The sequence below is a fragment of the Ursus arctos genome, unplaced genomic scaffold (assembly GCF_023065955.2).
Source record: "Ursus arctos isolate Adak ecotype North America unplaced genomic scaffold, UrsArc2.0 scaffold_8, whole genome shotgun sequence".
Lineage (NCBI taxonomy): Eukaryota > Metazoa > Chordata > Mammalia > Carnivora > Ursidae > Ursus > Ursus arctos.
Genome location: NW_026623100.1, coordinates 1,704,268 through 1,720,650, shown reverse-complemented (window position 1 = coordinate 1,720,650; position 16,383 = coordinate 1,704,268). Strand labels below are relative to the sequence as shown.

Below are 16,383 nucleotides of genomic sequence, written 5' to 3'. Positions count from 1 at the left end.
GGAGGGTCTAGAACAGTGGGTTTCTGTCACATGCAGGCTCTGCTCTGCAAGAAGCCTGGGTCTTTCTCAGCGGTGGGACCCACAGGCACGGTGCTCGCCAACAGGCGCTGGGTTTTGTATATTGCAACACAAAGAAACATTTAAGGACCTTTCCATCCATGGAACCCCAGAAAGGGAGCCACCAAGAAGTCTAATTTGAACTGGGTGCCGCTCAGTGCTCTGCACCCTCAGAAGAGCCCAGTTGAAGGGGCTGCCAGCAGCATCAATCCCACTGTACAGCTGCACAGACTGACGCGGAAGAGGCCACGGAACCGGCCTCCGGTAGCATGCAAGGTAGAGGAGCTCCCATGGGCACCCCCTCCGGGGCCACTGTAGGTGCTCACAGGGTCAGGGGCACTTACCACCAGCACGGGGAGCCAGGGCATCCACTTGCAGTCTCCCGTGTGGGCCATCTGCTCCCGCTGCTTTGCCTGAAAGACACACTTCATAGCACCTTGGCACCGGCACGGCCTGAGCTGCTCTAGGATGGACCGGCCACGGCCCAGCCTCCACCCTCAGTCCGGCAGCCTCCACCATGTCCCACCGGGGGTGAGGGGCCTCCCCGAAAGTGGGGAAGGAAGCAAAGGTGGATTTTAAGCTGAGGCCTTGGCCCCTTGGGCTGACTCTCTGTCCACAGCCCTGCCAGTGTCACACCCACCCCAGGGAGAAAGCACCAGAGTGCGTGGGGGGCCTACTGTGGAACACAGGTCAGTGACCAAATGTTCACCCGCCCACAGCGTCTGAAGAAGCCTCGCTTTACACAGTGTAAAGGGGAGCTCCAGGCGGGGCCCAATCCTCTGGCTCCTGGGCATCCGTGGAGGTAGTGCCAGGACTCAGAGCCTGGCCCAGGCCCTCCCCACCCCATGCCCGCCCTCCCAGCCCCACTGTTAGGTTCTTCCTCTCCCTGTTGAGAACAGGCTGTGGTCAAAGTGGTTAAGAGAGTGCATGAGTCCAACCACTTCATTTTATAGCCAAGACAACTGAAGCCCAGAGGGTGTAGTGACTTGTCCAGGGCCACACAACCACTTAATGGACAGAGGGAGGCTATGGCCCAGGCATTCAGGTGCTTTCTCCAGCTCCTAAATCAATGCACTGCTTTGAAGGAGGAGGTATTGTGTGTCACCTTTCCATTGTCAGGGTGGGAGGCCTGTGTTTCTAACCGAAAGCAGTTTTACCTGCGAGCCTGACTGCACAAAGACAAGCGACGGGCCCTTGGGAGCACCCACATCCCTCGGTTGCCACTGCCGCGTCACTGCTATTTCACTTTGACACTGGGGGTGAATTCCAGACAAAACAACATGCCGTCTTCTAATGGCTGGGTTGTGTGAGGAACCTTCCAGAATAAACCATGGACTCAGACAGGAGTCAGACTGGGCCTTGGGAAGCACCTCCCAAGAAGATTTACCTTCTGAACCCTCTTGATCTGGGTGAGCTGTCTCTGCTCATGGAAACCCATAATTCCCAATACCACACAAAAAAGACTGTGAGGGTAGCTCAAAGCAGGAGACTGGAAGAATGGGAAATCCATTCTTGTTTCTGGAGAAAAGCCCTGACTTTTGCTCTTCAATACAGTATCTTTTCTTTTTTAAGCATTTTATTTTTTTATTTATTTACATCGGGGGGGGGGCAGAATACCCAAGCAGATTCCCACGGAGTGTGGAGACTCAGGGCTCAATCCCACAAGCCATGAGACTATGACCTGAGTTGAATCCAAAAGTCACACGCTTAACCAACTGAGCCATCCAGGCACCCCCCCCTTCAATACAACATCTTAAAGGCATTACAGAGAAAAGCAGTTGGAAGATCATTCACTGGAAATGAAGTGAAGGTGGAGGAAGAGAGAGGGACGAGAAGTCAGGAGTCGGGGATGGGCCCAGAGTGGGAAAAGCAGTGAGCAGGGCCCAGGTGGGCTGTGGGGAAGAAAGCTCTGCGAATGTACAGACACAGTCTTCTTCTCCAAATCCCTCAGGACCCAGCGTCCTGCTCAGTGAGATGTGGGGGGAGAATGCAGGTTTGGGAGAAGCATCCTTTTCTTTTTTTTTTTTTTTGGACTCTGACCACAACAGAATTACATTTGATCCTTGAACAACACAGGTTTGAATAGTGCAGGTCCACTTAATACATGGATTTTTTTTTATAAGTACAGTACAGTACTGTAAATATATTTTCCTTATGATTTTTAAATAACATTTTTCCCTAGCTTACTTTATTCTAAGAATACAGTACATAATACATATAACTACAAAATATGTGCTGTTTGTTATTTATTTTATTTTATTTGTTTACTTTTTAAAGATTTTTTTATAATAATATTTTTTATTATATTATGTTAGTCACCATACAGTACATCCCTGGTTTTTGATGTAAAGTTCGATGATTCATTAGTTGTGTATAACACCCACTGCACCATGCAGTACGTGCCCTCCTTCCTACCCATCACCAGTCTATCCCATTCCCCCACCCCCTCCCCTCTGAAGCCCTCAGTTTGTTTCTCATAGTCCATAGTCTCTCATGCTTCATTCCCCCTTCTGATTACCGCCCCTTTCTTTATCCCTTTCTTTCCCTACCGATCATCCTAGTTCTTATGTTCCATAGATGAGAGAAATCCTATGATAATTGTCTTTCTCTGCGTGACTTATTTCACTTAGCATTATCTCCTCCAGTGCCGTCCATGTTGCACAGACGTTGAGAACTCGTTCTTTCTGATAGGAGAAGCACCCTATACATAAATATGTAAGAGAGGCCAGTGAGGGACAGACCCAAAGAGCTTTGTCCACCTTTCAGGGTCCGGTGTCCTCCTGAGGACAGCGGCTGTGGCTTCCTCTGGGAGGACACCGGCGGCTGCATCCCATCCCCTGCTGCGGAGCAGCCAGAGCCCACGCGTCCGGTAAGGAGAGGCTGGACAAAACCCGGGCGGAGCCCTCGGTGCTGTGCTTGTTTATCATCACAAGGAGCAGAACTTCCGATGGAGCACCAGTTCTGCGCACCACTGCGAGGGGCTTTACAAGAAGAAATCACGTGGAGCAGCTCTGGGTCTGGATTTATAAAGGCTTCTATACACAGAAGCAGGTCTGGAGCAGCATCCACTAAACTTTCCACAAAGGCTTTCTTGGCAGGGGTGAAATTGGGTTGGGTGACTACGGACCGACGGGGTTATGGGGAAGGCTCCCTTTCCATACGGTTCTTAGTGTCAAAATGATGTATAAGAGTATGTGTGAACTTTGTGATCAGGAAAAGAGGCAGTAAAGACATTTCGCTTTGGGAAGAAGCATCTCGTTGCTCTGAGAACAGCTGAGAAGGATGTCCCGAGGGTGATTCCAGAGACAGAGGCCCCATGGAGACACCGGGGGGAATGGGGCAGGGCCCTGGGGGCCTGGATCTTTACGGGATCTTTCCCCTGCTTACCTTGGAGGTGTTGTCACGTGTAACATCAGGGGGACTTTGGGGAAGGGTTAGGTTTCCAGAAACTCTCCCAGAGACACGAGAGCTGCTCTCTCTCGCTTTCTAGCGTGCTTACTGTCTTGCAGTTCAGTGCCGCGTTTAATGTCTGCAACAGGCTGAACGGACTGAGGCAGGATTAAAGCATCCAGCCACCCCAGCAGTGAACTTCTGGGTGTTTTCCTTCTAGCAATGGAGCAAGCTGGGGCAGGCAGGGAGGGAGGCAGAGGGAGGCCCGACCTGCAGTCCCGCCAGGCGGGGAGGGGACGGTGCAGACAAAGGAATCTGCTCCTGCCCTATCGACAGCCGGGCGCCTGCTTCAGGACGGTGGGTAGCAGAGAGGAGTGCAGCCCAGCAAGGCCAGAGGCTCTCCCCAGGAGATCGGCAGCCCTGGAGGCCTTCCAAGAACATGCTAAGGGTTTCTACTGTAATTGACTTCTAATTATAGATAGTCTGGGAGGGCCCCTGCAAACACACAAGGGTCGGGTTGGGTGCACCTTACTGCCAACCTGCAGCATCTGTTGAGAGGCTCGTTACAGATGTTCCCGGGCAAACCCAAGAACACAGAAAAGAAAAACAAACACACAAGGGGAAACAAAGTCTGTGGTGTCGGGTGCCTTTCCATCACGACTACCAGTTCTCAAAGAAAGTGACTGGGGTGGGGGAGGAAGGCAGGGGCGGCCTCTGGGTAGGGTTCCATTTCCAAGGCCCGACTTTCCTGGAGACGCAGCTCTGCACTCGGAAGCCAGCCTGGCCTGGGAGCAGGGGGCCCAAGCTGTCCCCAGACATGGCCTCTTGCTTGTGTGTGCTTTGGGATCCCCAGTGCCCCAAGCAGGGCAGCGCCCTGGCCCGCGGCTGTCAGAGGTGCGAGTGGAAGGAACTGAGCCCCTACAGCTCCGACAGTGATGGAGACAGGAAGGCAGCAGCAAAACGTCTCTTCCCGTCCACCGACAGACAAGGCTCCACTTCACCGAGCACCTGCCTGGCGGCCGGGTGCCTGCTCAAGGGGCTACAGAGCGCAGCTGCAGTGAACCCACCCTGCCTGCCTGGTCTGGGAAATACACTTTCCTCGTCTCATGGCCACATCTGTGTGGCCTAGTGCCTGTGGTCACTTCCGTGACAGCACAGAGACCTGGGACCGGGTGAGCCCTTTGCAGGAAAGTGCCACCCACCCTGCTCTTGTTCCCTGCTTCCCCTTCCTCCCACGGACTCTGCCATTCCTTCCTCAGCACTATTCCCTTCTAGGACAACAACACAACCATGGAAACGACAGCCGATGACTGGGGGCCTCTGACCCCTGCCCCGGCACTGCTCTGGCTTAACCCTCACCTGCGTGAGCTCGCCATCACGGGCCAGGGGACAGGCTGGAACTGTGGGCCCACATGGAGAGTTGAGTGCGGCTGGGATCACTGGCATGTTTCCTTTCCGTCCGTGACCTCAGCCTGTAGTCCCAGACCTGCCCTTAACCAAACAGGAAGAAAAAGAGTGGTGATTAAGAGCAAGGGTTGAATCGCATCTTGGCAAGTTGCATAGCCACTCCGTGCCTCAGTTATATATAAGCCTCAGTGCCCTATCCATGAAATGGGCACAGGAATGCCTCCCTCATGTGGGGGAGGAAGGGACGCCTGACTATTCCCAACTTGAAATTGGTCTCTCCTGCTACGACCACCACTTTGGCCCCAGCCTAGGCATTTCCGGCACAGGGCTTCCCTATAACATCCTCACTTTGTGGCAAGACTTTGGCTGACACCAAGCAGGCTGACCTCTGGAGACAGGGGCTGGGATGACGCTCTGGGAATTGTGCAGCTGGGCCCTGCTTCGAAGTGCTCCGGGGAGAGCTTGGGGCTCGGCACAAAACCAGAAGGTTCAGGGTAGCCGGCAGAGGAGCGGGCCTCGGGGAGCTTCTGGTTATTAACCTGGAGCGTTGGATGGAGTGAGATACGTCAACTCTGAGGTGTCGTTCTCATATCATTCAAAACTACGAAGCCTCTCCGGTCAGGCCCAGGTCTGGGCTAGAGGTGAAGGGCTCATAGAATGAGGCCCACCTCCTGCCCTCCAAGTGACTGGAGCATGAGCGGGCCAGAGGGTCACCCAAAGTTTGGGGGCTGGAGGTCCAAGATGCTCGGGGGCACCCCGTGGTGTGCGGGGCAGGAAGGGCCTGATTGGGAGTGTTTGGTTATTTCAGTGATACACTGTCACCACGGCCATTTCAGCCACTGACCGAGCTACCCCGAGACCACGGGCTAGGAAGAAGCTGGCGGGGCAGTGGCCTGCACCTTCGGAGGCACCTGACCCATTCTTGGGGAGGTCAGGGCAGGCTAAGTCTCAACTAGGTCCTGAAGAGCAGGTAAGCATTGGAAAGAGGTGGGAAAAGGTCTCCTAGGAAGTAGGAGCAGGGGCCCCAAATGGCTGGAGAAGCCGGCTGGACTAGAGGGCTGAGCACGAGGTCGGATGGAGTCTGGAGGTGGCCACGGGCCTCAGGCAAGGCTGGACAGTGCAGCGACGGAGTGGCAGGACCGGCTTCCCCCTGTGGTGACAGAAGGAGCCACTCTGGCCGGAAGTGTATGTCACAGTGCCCCCCAACACACACGCGCGTATCACGAGGTCATGTGAAACAACACTTACACTTACTGCGCACAGTGGACTGTGATCGACCCCATCCCGGGATTTTTATTCCATTGGAACAACGGCAGTAGTTGCAGCCCGTGAAAATGATCGTGTAAACCACCACGTGGACATGATCAGTAATCCGAAAACCACTGGCTTAGACAAAGACAAGGCAGGAGGGAGGAAGCCTGTAAGGAGCTGACGGTGGCCTGACCTCAGGGGAGCCAGGGGGTGGCCTTGGGGGTCCAGAACTAAGGAAGCAGGTTGTCAGAGGGGACAGAGCACCGAGGCTGGCCCATGTCTCTGCTCGGCTCCTGGGTGTGCTAGGCTCCTGCTGAGCAGGAATGGGGGCAGGTGGGAGGTGTCACAAATGTGAACACACTGAAAAGCCTGGAGGGCCTCCAAGAGGAGGCAGCCTCTGGCAGCTGCACACATGAGTTGAGCTTGGGAGAAAGATCTGAGCAAGGAAGAGTTTATGTGGCCATCACAGTGTTAAGGCAACCTGGGTTCTAATAGGCTGTCCCTGGCTGTCACGCGGACGAGTACCTGTTCATGAGAAAAGCCCTGCTCTGGGCCTTGGGGAGGGGTGGAGCACGAAAGAGAGGAGCCCCCATCCTCAGGAGCCTTCCTTTCTCCAGACAGAAAACCTCCAGGCTGGAGACCACTGGGCCACTTCCTCCACTCCAGAAGACCTTCTAGACCTCCGGAGAAAGCCAGGGTTCCCACAGATGAGGAGGCATAACCATCTGTGACTAGGGAGGGAAACCAGGGGCCAGCAGACACCACATCTGGCAGAACGATAATGAATGCTTGCAGCTTTTCTCTAAGTTGGAAATGATTTCAGGATAAAAAGTAAAGAAAGGACACCACATTCCAACACATAGGTTCTCCTCTACCGCAGTTAACGGAGGGGTGAAGAACAGTCTTGATTGTTTGGACATAAATTGCTCCATGGCTGGTCTTCCAGAGAAGACAAGAAATGAGGCCCGTGCTTTCAGTTGCACGTGAAGCAGGACGGTGTGAAGAGAGGTTGTGGGCACTCACGGAGCTGCAGGCTCCCTGGGAGGTCCTCGCTGGCCCACGCTGCCCGAGACGCCCGGCACTGGGTCCCCATCTGGCCAGACGGTGCAGGGACGCCACATGCTGCCCTGTGCTAACCTGCTGCCTAAGGCCTGGCCAGCAGCGCACCCTGCACTCACTCGCTCCCTGAGGCCGGGGGCACCCGTCTCCTCAACCGCACTTGCTGGTGACGTCGGCACACCATCCTCGACCCTCGCACTTCCTGAGTGCTAAGTACCTCCCGGACATTAGGCTGGGCACTTTAGCCCGTCTTAACCACCTGCTCCCCACCGCTGCTGAGCCAGTGGGGACCTCTATAACTCCATTTACTCAGGCAGAAGCCAAGGTGCAGAGAGAATGTGTAACTTGCCCAAGGTTGCACAGCAGTGGGACAGAGCCAGGATTTGAACCCACATAGTCTGTCCCCATAACCGGCCCCCACTGCTCACTACTGCCGCCCTGTACATGAGTAAACCTGCGATGTAGACAAGTATCTTTTTATTCTAAGTGAATGACACGGTCTGAGGAGTGTGGGCTCCCGTGGGGGCTTGCTCTCAGGAGGTTTTCTTTCTTGCTCTCTTGGTAGTCCCATGACCCCAAGTGGCAGCACACATTCTCCTCTATGAGAATGGAGGACTTGGGCTCCCTTTCCAACTGAGCTATCACTATGAGGAATGCAGGAGACCCCAAGTGTGGCAGGGCTTCATGTCTTGGAAACGCCACAAAGGGAAAGGATGACAATGTTGCTAGCAAACAGAGGTCACAGTGACCGCTGTGTGGCTGCATCTCCGACTGTGGGAGGGGGTTTGACCTTCTTAGCTCTGAGTTACTGCGGGCAAGGCTGGGAGTTACTGCCAATCTGCATGAGTGGCTTAGAAAGAACAATAATGCCTTCTTCTTTCACCTTTTCACAGCATCTGACCGTTTCACACACTCTCTCCCACACGGGCTCCTAGAAGGGTCATGAGACAGCCGGGCTCCCGTGTTCCAAAAGCAGTGGCTCAGGAGGGTTATGCGGCCTGTTCCTGCTCAGGGCTTGGAGGCTCCAGGGGGGACCCTGTTGGCGAACCCAGTCTGCTTCTCCTCTGACAGCAGGGGCCGTCTTCCCAGGAGATGACATCCTGCCTCGCTTGCTCGGAAGCTCCCCCCTGATGAGACTGCATGGGTAGCAGAAGGATTCTGCTAGGATCACGGGCACCTGTCTCGCCTTGGGGACTGGATAACCGGCAGTACGTGTGAGGTATGGGAAACAGGGTCTTCGAAAGCTCTCAACATCAGCGTGGAAGAGGCTGCCCATGGCCCTCAGGCCGTGGCCATCTCGCCCTTGGACATGAGCAGGGTGGAGCAGCTTTCCCTTCACACAGCCACGTGCAGACTGGACCCTTCCTCCAAGTCTCAAGCTGGCCTGGATAATCAGGGAAGGCCGAAACAAGGTAAAATCCGAGGACAGTAAGGCTCGAAGAGCGGTATCCAACTGGCCTTGCTGCCCCAGGGGGTTCTCTGGAGCTGCAGCAGCACCACCTGGGAGCTGGGTGGAAATGCCACGTCTCAGGCCCCCGGCGGTCCTGCTGCTTCAGCACCTGCCGTGCAGCCAGATCCTCGGGGCTCTGTGTGCACATGAAAGCTGAGAAGTGCTGGTCTAAGGACCTCCACTAACTTCTTACTCAGGCCTCGTTTGCTTCCTCCTTGCAGACCCAGGCAAGGGCTTCTTCTGGGTCTCTCTCTCCTTAAATCTGATCCGCTCCGGAGGAACAAATGCTGTCTTTGGCCTCACCCCACCCAGTACTGTGCACTGGACACGGGGATTCGTGTGCTTGGTTAGCTGTCATTCATTCATCTTTCATTCCACAGTGATGTGAGCTGCTCCTGTGTTACAGACACCCCGGGGACGGTGACAGACAGACGGTCCCTGCCCCATGGCATCTTTATCTGCCTGGCAGACAGACAGAACACACAATTACACAGAACTTCAGGCCACTTCTTACATTTCTAAGGGCCACTCCCTCGGGTCTAGCTTCATGCTGGGCTATAATGGGGTTCAGGGCGGGCCACCCCCAAATATGCCACTTTGGCATATTATTTTGAATTGAAGTTACTCAAGAAATAGCTGGTGCAAGAAAGACACTTTGACCCTCCTTTGTGCCCTGGGGAAAGGTGTCCTCCCTGCACCGGGAGGTGGAGACGTCCTTATCGCCGGAGGTGGGAATTCAGGGCTGCGGACGCTGGATAACAAACCCTGTACTTGTGTGCCACCCCAAGTCCAAACTGCCTTGTCTTGTGCATTCCTCCCTAATTTACTATTTCTCTGTCTAAAAGGTACAAAGCTGCCCACTTTGGTCACTTGAGTTTCCTATTTTTATGGGCTCCTACAGGTACAAAATTAAATCTGTTATTTCCCCTGTTCATCTGTCTTCTGTCAATTTAATGATCAGACCAGCCAAAGCACCGAGAAAGGAAGAAAGTAAAAGTTCTCCTCCCTACAGCACTTTGCCTTTAGGATGACCCTCACCCTCACAGGGCTGGTTCTGCCTCAGTCAGTGGACACTTGTCATCACAACTGCTCCCAGGTCGCTGGCACGCACCATGGCAGGAAGGAGGCCATGCTCTGTATTAGCTACCACCTTTGGAATACAGAAAGCAGCACCGTTGAGTCTCCGTGTCACCATCTTGGTCCAGTCGGGCCACCCCTGGAATGCGACCACCTTGGAATGTGAAGATGCTGCCTCTTCCCAAAAGGCCGCTTCTCTCTGGGAAGGTGGTGCAAACCACAGGGCCACACCTTAGGCACTGCCCACCCCGAATCTGTGGGAAGGGGCTGAGGCCGTGGGCCAGGGGAAGCCTGTGCAGGAATGAGGGCTTCCAAGTTACTTTTTAAGCATGTAGGTCGTGGGTCTCTGTTTTTGGCCCCTTCCACCTCTCCAGTGGGCTCACCTGCCAGAGAATTCTCAGAAGGCAGTGCTGGCCGATTGTGTCCCCTCATCCTCATCCAGCTGCAGTGACTGGGGACAGAGGTCCCACGAGGCTCCCGGGGTGCAGTGCTGTCCTTCCGGCCCACATCACAGGGTGGGGGACGGGAGACAGAGACAGCAAGGTCTGTGGCCGGCCCACCCTGGTACTCCGCACGAGTGCTTTGTGGAGAGGAGAGGTGCTGGCAGCCGCCTGTGTTCTGGGGAGGCGGTTCCCTGCTCCCTGCCCACCCAACACTACCCTCTCTTCCCTGGCCTCCCACATTCTCCCCTCCCGCAGAAGGCTGCCCCGGGGGGAAGGCTGCTGGTGGCCTCCTCCCCACACATCCACAGGATTCCTTTGCTCCCCAGACTCCCCAGAAGGCCTCCACTTCCCACCAACAGAGACAGACCTTCACTCACCCTCCAGGAGCCTGTGGAGGTCATTATCAGAGCAGCTGAAAACATTTCCATTTGATGTGATTTATGGCTCTCAGGAAGCCCCTCCCCCGCATCCCAGTTGGATAGAGCTAATTAGTGCTGGATTGTGAAGAGCTTAACTCATTGTCTTTCACTTCTGTTTGAGTCAAGTCTGTCTCACTGGAAGCGCCTGGAAGATGTCCTGGGACAGGCCATCCCCTTGCAGCGGGATTGGGAACTCGCAGTCACAACAGCCCATAGGAAGGACCCCGAGGTTGCCGTCTTGAACTTCTTAGTGATTTTTAAGGGAGGGGCACCCCACTTCCATTCTGCATGGCCCTGCAAATTCAATGGCCTGTCCTGTTCTTAGCCTCTCTGGCGGGGCAGGCAAGGCCGCCACACAGGGCCTCCTGATGGACCTCCCTGCCTGGGAAAGTGCAGCCAGGGGTCAGAAAGAGCACAAGAAAAGGGGCAGAGGTGCTAAAGCCTTGCCAAGGCTGACAGGCACCTCACTGCCTCCCAAGACTCAGGAGGGCAATCCCAGAGGGGCAGAGAAGGAAAGCTGAGAGAATTCCTGCAATGCAGTGCATCGGGGTATCTTAGAGCTTTAAATCACACCACACGAGGATTTTAAAGGGCAGTCTCCATTCTTTTTTTACAAAAGATTTTATTTACTTGAGAGAGAGAGACAGAGAGCATGAGCAGGGAGAGGGTTGGCAGGAGAGGGAGAAGCAGACTCCCCTGCTAAGGAGGGAACCCAGCACAAGGCTCAATCCCAGGACCCTGAGATCATGACCTGAGCTGAAGGCAGACGCTAAACCAACTGAGCCACCCAGGCGCCCCAAGACCAGTCTCCATTCTTGACCACTGCACTAAAAAACTTCTATTCAGAGCTCCTTGGTGAAGGTTTCAGGGCCATGACAGGTTAACGGGCCATGACAGGTTAACAGGCCTTCACCAACATCTCTGGGGTGGGGACAGTGTCCATATATCCTCTCAAGGATATAATTCTCACTGAAAACATATACACATCACATATGTGTATATATACATGTTTATGTACATATGTCTGGATTCATGTGTGTATATACATAGCAATTTTTTTCTAAGGTCAAGGATCTTTCCTTGTCTGTTGGAGGCATTGTGCTCAGGTGCCAGCTGGCTGCACCCACTAGAATTTACTCTTGGGATAATTCTAGGGCTCCAGCTTTTGCCTCTCATGTCAGCCTGTGGTGTAAAGACTGGGCGAGAGGCCGTTGGGGGATCTCATCACAAGATGTTCATTTGATGCCTGTTGTATTCTAAAAGGGTTAACAGGCACAGGGTTGATGGGTTCTCAAGGAGAAGCAGGAGCAGTGACCGTGGTTTTCCCAGGGTTTTGGGACAGGTGGGGTGCTGCACAGGGAGGATGGGGGGAAACGGGAGATGGGCAGGAAGGCCCGAGAAATTCGACCTGCTCTGCTAGAAAGCTACAGACAGGACCCCCCCAGAAGACCCAGCCTGCAGAGGTGACGCTGGGCGAACCCGCTGGGCTGAACCTTTGGGCGGAGCTTTCCCACAAGATGTTGGCAAAGGCTCTGGTGCTTTGAGTTGAAGGTTGAAAATGAGAGTCCGCAAGTTTTATTTTTAAGTTTTAATTGAAATAATACTCAGAAAATAGACATTCTTGCACAAACAGGATAAATGTAACACATGAAACATTTATTTTTGGCTACTCCTAGCCTTTCCTTTGAAGGATCCCTACGAATACAAAGGAGCACGTCCAACTATTTCAGATTCTATGGGACCGTTGGTTCTTCAGCAGCAGAATCCGGAAAGGCAGCAAAGAGCGAAGAGAAGCAGCATTTTGGACATTTCTGTTTACATCACATCTTTCTATTTGACTCACCCGTTCCTGTCAGTTTTCATTTTCCTACAGAAAAACCAGCGCCGATGGTAATTGTTTATGCAGTGCTGTAGACAGCCACGGCCTGAGAACACTCCCTAAACACCAAAACTATTATTGCTGTTCGTCAGACGGGGCCCCGGCTTCTCTGAATACTAATTACATTATTGAGCAGGTGCTCCTGCATTTGTGCAGCGAGAGCTGGGGCTGGAGCCCAGAGAGGCGGAAGCTCCCTCCTGCACTTGGAACAGGACATGGCGCGGGGACGCTACCGCAGTCTCTTGATGGCTCGCTCATGAAAATAATGTGGCCAGCAAATACCCATCTGGAAAGTTCAGAGGGAGAGCAATTATCCTTATCCAGAACTCCTGCTGTAAAGATATGTGCTCACAGTTTCATTTCTATTGCATTTAGTGCCTCAGAGCCGAACGGATCTTGTAGAAGAGACAAAGCCAGGTGAAGCTTTAAAAAGAGTTCCTATTTTATTGACTTATCAAAATCGACAGAAGGCATTTTTAGGGTGAAATCAAGAAGATTATTGTAACTCCAATCCATTGCTTTAAATTACATAACCAAGTCTTTCTAGGGCCCTTATATAAACATATAAACGTAAAATTTTGTTGAGACGTAAGAGCAGCCACTCTCCCGCACTTCAATATGCATGGCATCCAACCTTCCATCTGTCCATCTGTCCATCGATCCACCCATCTGTCTGCCCATCCTTCCATCTCTCCAGCCCTCCATCCATGCATGCAATAGTTATTGGACACCTACTCCAGACCAAGCTGAACAAATCGGCACACGCCCTGCTCCGGTGGTGCCTTAGCGTGGTGGGCCACACGAAAGAGGCACAGTGGGATGGACACGGGTGGAGGTGAGTGATGGGAGCAGTGGGTAAAGGGGACCAGTCGGGGCGTCGGGAAGCCTGTACAGACCCAGGGAAGGGTGGAGGGTCAGGGGTAGACTAGAATCACAATGGCCGGGGAGAGGGAGAGGGAGAGGAGGGAGGATGGGTGTGGGCTGAGACCTGGGCAGGGTGTGCCCCACCGGGGCCGCTGAAAGTTGCAGGGAAGTCCCTCCGGGTCACTTCTCTGTCCTCTCCTTGAAGCAAAAGACCAATAATGAGCTACTTCCTAACCTGCATTCTGGCAAAATCAAGAACTCTTTCTCTTTTTCTGGCAAGGGGCTACTGTGCTGGGTTCTCGCTCAGCTCACTGGCCTTGTTTCTTTGCTCTCAGCAGCTCAGCGATATTTGGAAAGCAACACTTTCAGGCCACCCTGTCACTCCCAAATCCAGCCATTCTTCTCGGGTCTGGGTCCGCTAGAGAACACAGCGCTGTCACCTTAAAACAGTCGCTGTGTTAGGGAGGTGCGGCTTGATATAGGGACGTGTCTGAAGCCTGCCGATTTTACTCAACAGCACAAGCAAGACGAACATGAAACAGTTACTGGAGATGCACTATGAGGATCCCAAGCCACGTCAGCCAAGTAAGAGACATTAACTTGACGGCGAAGATATCCTTTAAGTAAAGGAAGTCGAAGGGGATAAACCACTTATTGGCACTGGGATCAATAGACACTAAATTAGCTACAAAGCCGTGGCAAGCAATGAGGCAAGAAGGATCCAAAAATCGTTGCTATTATTATTTGCCCCCGAGGGGCCCTCAGACAGCCTGCTGCTCTTGAGGATGGTTATTGTGGGTAATTGAGACGGCTCCCACTTGGGTGGCGGAGGCCGGGGCAGGGGGGCCTCCCAGACGACTGTCTGAGAGGACAGGTGAGCTGAGGGTGTGTGGAAGGCAGGCGAAGGGCATGTAGCTCCTCAGTGCTTGCACCCCCGCCGCACCCCCAATTTGCTCTACCCTACACGCTTCTCTTTGAAGTCAGAGCCCAAAGAGACAAGACGGCCCCTCGGCGCGGACGCCTTTGCACGCCGGGCTCTCCGGAGGCACTGAGCCTCAGACAGACGCTGGAGATGAAGGTGGTCAGGCCTCCTAGTCTAGTCATCTTCTGTAGCCAAAACCCAACAGCATCGTCACACAACGTGCGTGGGGAGTTAGGCTCAGAGCAAGGGAAGAGCTGCTTCTGAGGCAGCGAGCTCCAGTACCACACACGTGTAGTGCGCTCCACACTACGGCCCACATGTGGACGGCCTCATCAAGGGGCCAGTTCAACGGGACTAAAGCCATGTCTCAGAGTCCGTGTGTCTCCTAAGAGCCGATGGCTAACTGTTCTGGCTAATGGCACATATTTCTATGTTCTTATTGCTAAGACTTACTTTTGAAAAACAGTCAGCTTTCTTGAGGTATAATTACCTCACAATAAAACCCACGCACTTGCAGTGTGCAGGTCGGTGACTCTGAGGCTGTGTGTGCCGTGTAACCACACCCCAGTTGTGATACTGACTGTCCCGTGGCTTCCAGAGGTCTTCGCACAGCCCTTTGTCATCCGCCGTCCTCGCTGGGCCAGTTTCGGAAGTCTGGATTAGTTCTGCTTGTTCTGGTTCTCACAGGAGTGGAGCCATGCCACACGTGTTCTTTGTGTCTGGCTTCCTTCACTGAACATAATTACTGTGCTTCCTCGGGCTGTGAGACTTACCAGTTTGTTCCTTCGTAATGCTGAGTAATAGTCCAGGTACTGATACACCATGTTTATTCATTCACCCATTTGATTTCTTTTTGCTAAGACTACATTTTAAAACTGGTTTTCGGTTGTTTCCTGGACCTGGGCGTCCTGATGGCACATATGTTCCCAACAGGGCTGCTCCCGGGCTTGGTCTGTCTCTTCTAGATGCTCCTGGAAGAGGACTTACGGTTGCTTCTAGTCACAGAGCCGTCTGGAAGGAACCAGCTCACAGCTTCCAAACTGCTTCTACTGACCTGCTCCCGACCCCTCCGCCCTGGCCACCCCCTAGCCCTGCTGATGGCTGCCACAGAGATGCTGCCCGTCAGTTGTGAGGGTCCACAGATAAGTCCTGCAGCCCCTCCGGCACCAGCTTGAGCATGGCCAAAAGGGAAGGGCCAAAGGAGAAGAAAAATAATAGCATTCGCTCAGAGCTAATCCAGCGATGCTTTTCAGTCACTTCAGAAAGACTGCTAGTGTCCTGAAGACAATGGCCTGTTCGCCATTACAAATAACCGTCCTCAACAAAATTCTTCTGTCCTAAGATGCTTTTATGTTCACGTACAGAACTGGCTCAGAGAAGAAGCAAACAGTGCGTGCATGTGCCCTCACTTCCTGGGACGCTGTGGTCCTGGGGACCTGAAAGGCTGGGAACGCGTGTGTCCAGGGAGGTGGAAGCAGGGCTAGATGGTGGGTGTGGGGTTATCAGTGGGCACAACTCAGACTCTGCTGCAAGGCAAGGTCCCCCTACTCAAAGGTTCCTTTCCAGTTAGAGAAAGCAGTGGCCTTTTCTGTGACCCTTATCTGATGCAAACCTGGGGAGTACCTAAGAGAGAGGTTTCTTCAGGCTTCGTGTTTTGGGAGTGGAGCCCTCAGGTGTGTCTGCTGTGGGCAGATGTCCTCTCAGCCTACTGGGAGTATTCATGGAGGGCATACCCAGAGCCAGGCCCAGTTCATACACACATTCTTGTTTAATCCTCGGAACATTGCAAGATAGGCCCTCACTATTCCCCATTTAACTCATGAGACAATGGAGGCTCAGAGAGGTTGAGTGATTTGCCTGAGGCCACACAGACAGAGGCTGGAGAGCTGGGCACAGACTTGCTCCACTTTCCACCATTCTGCTCAGCCCGGGGAATGGGGAGCAGCAGAGAAAGCCACAGAGAGAGCAGGGAGGGGACAGGGTGAGAGGGGCAAGTCAGGACAGGAGCCCAGGGTGCGTGCAGCGTGACCTGGGCTTCATCTAACTGCGGACCTGCGAGAGCTGGACAGCTCTTCGGGAGGCACTGCTAGCCTCACCGAGTGGGTCTGTTGTTGTGAGTGCGGCTCTGTCCCCCCTCCCGCAGGGGGCCTTTGAAGACTCCCAGA

General features: G+C 53.7%; 1 protein-coding gene across 4 annotated transcripts in view; it reads right to left on the bottom strand.

Annotated features, from left to right (window-relative positions):
* The window catches only part of EDAR (ectodysplasin A receptor), a 96,341-nt gene that overhangs the window by 37,354 nt on the left and 42,604 nt on the right, over nt 1-16,383 (bottom strand). For 2 of the 4 annotated variants that reach the window (XM_057309279.1, XM_026516135.4), the window contains exons 2-3: nt 4,807-4,938; nt 402-470 (exon numbers count right to left, since the gene is read on the bottom strand). In XM_057309279.1, coding sequence (XP_057165262.1) covers nt 402-470; nt 4,807-4,893 — 156 coding nt within the window. In that variant the 5' untranslated portion in view covers nt 4,894-4,938. The remainder of the gene's footprint in view (nt 1-401; nt 471-4,806; nt 4,939-16,383) is intronic. The other 2 variants (XM_057309278.1, XM_057309280.1) reach the window with 1 other exon arrangement.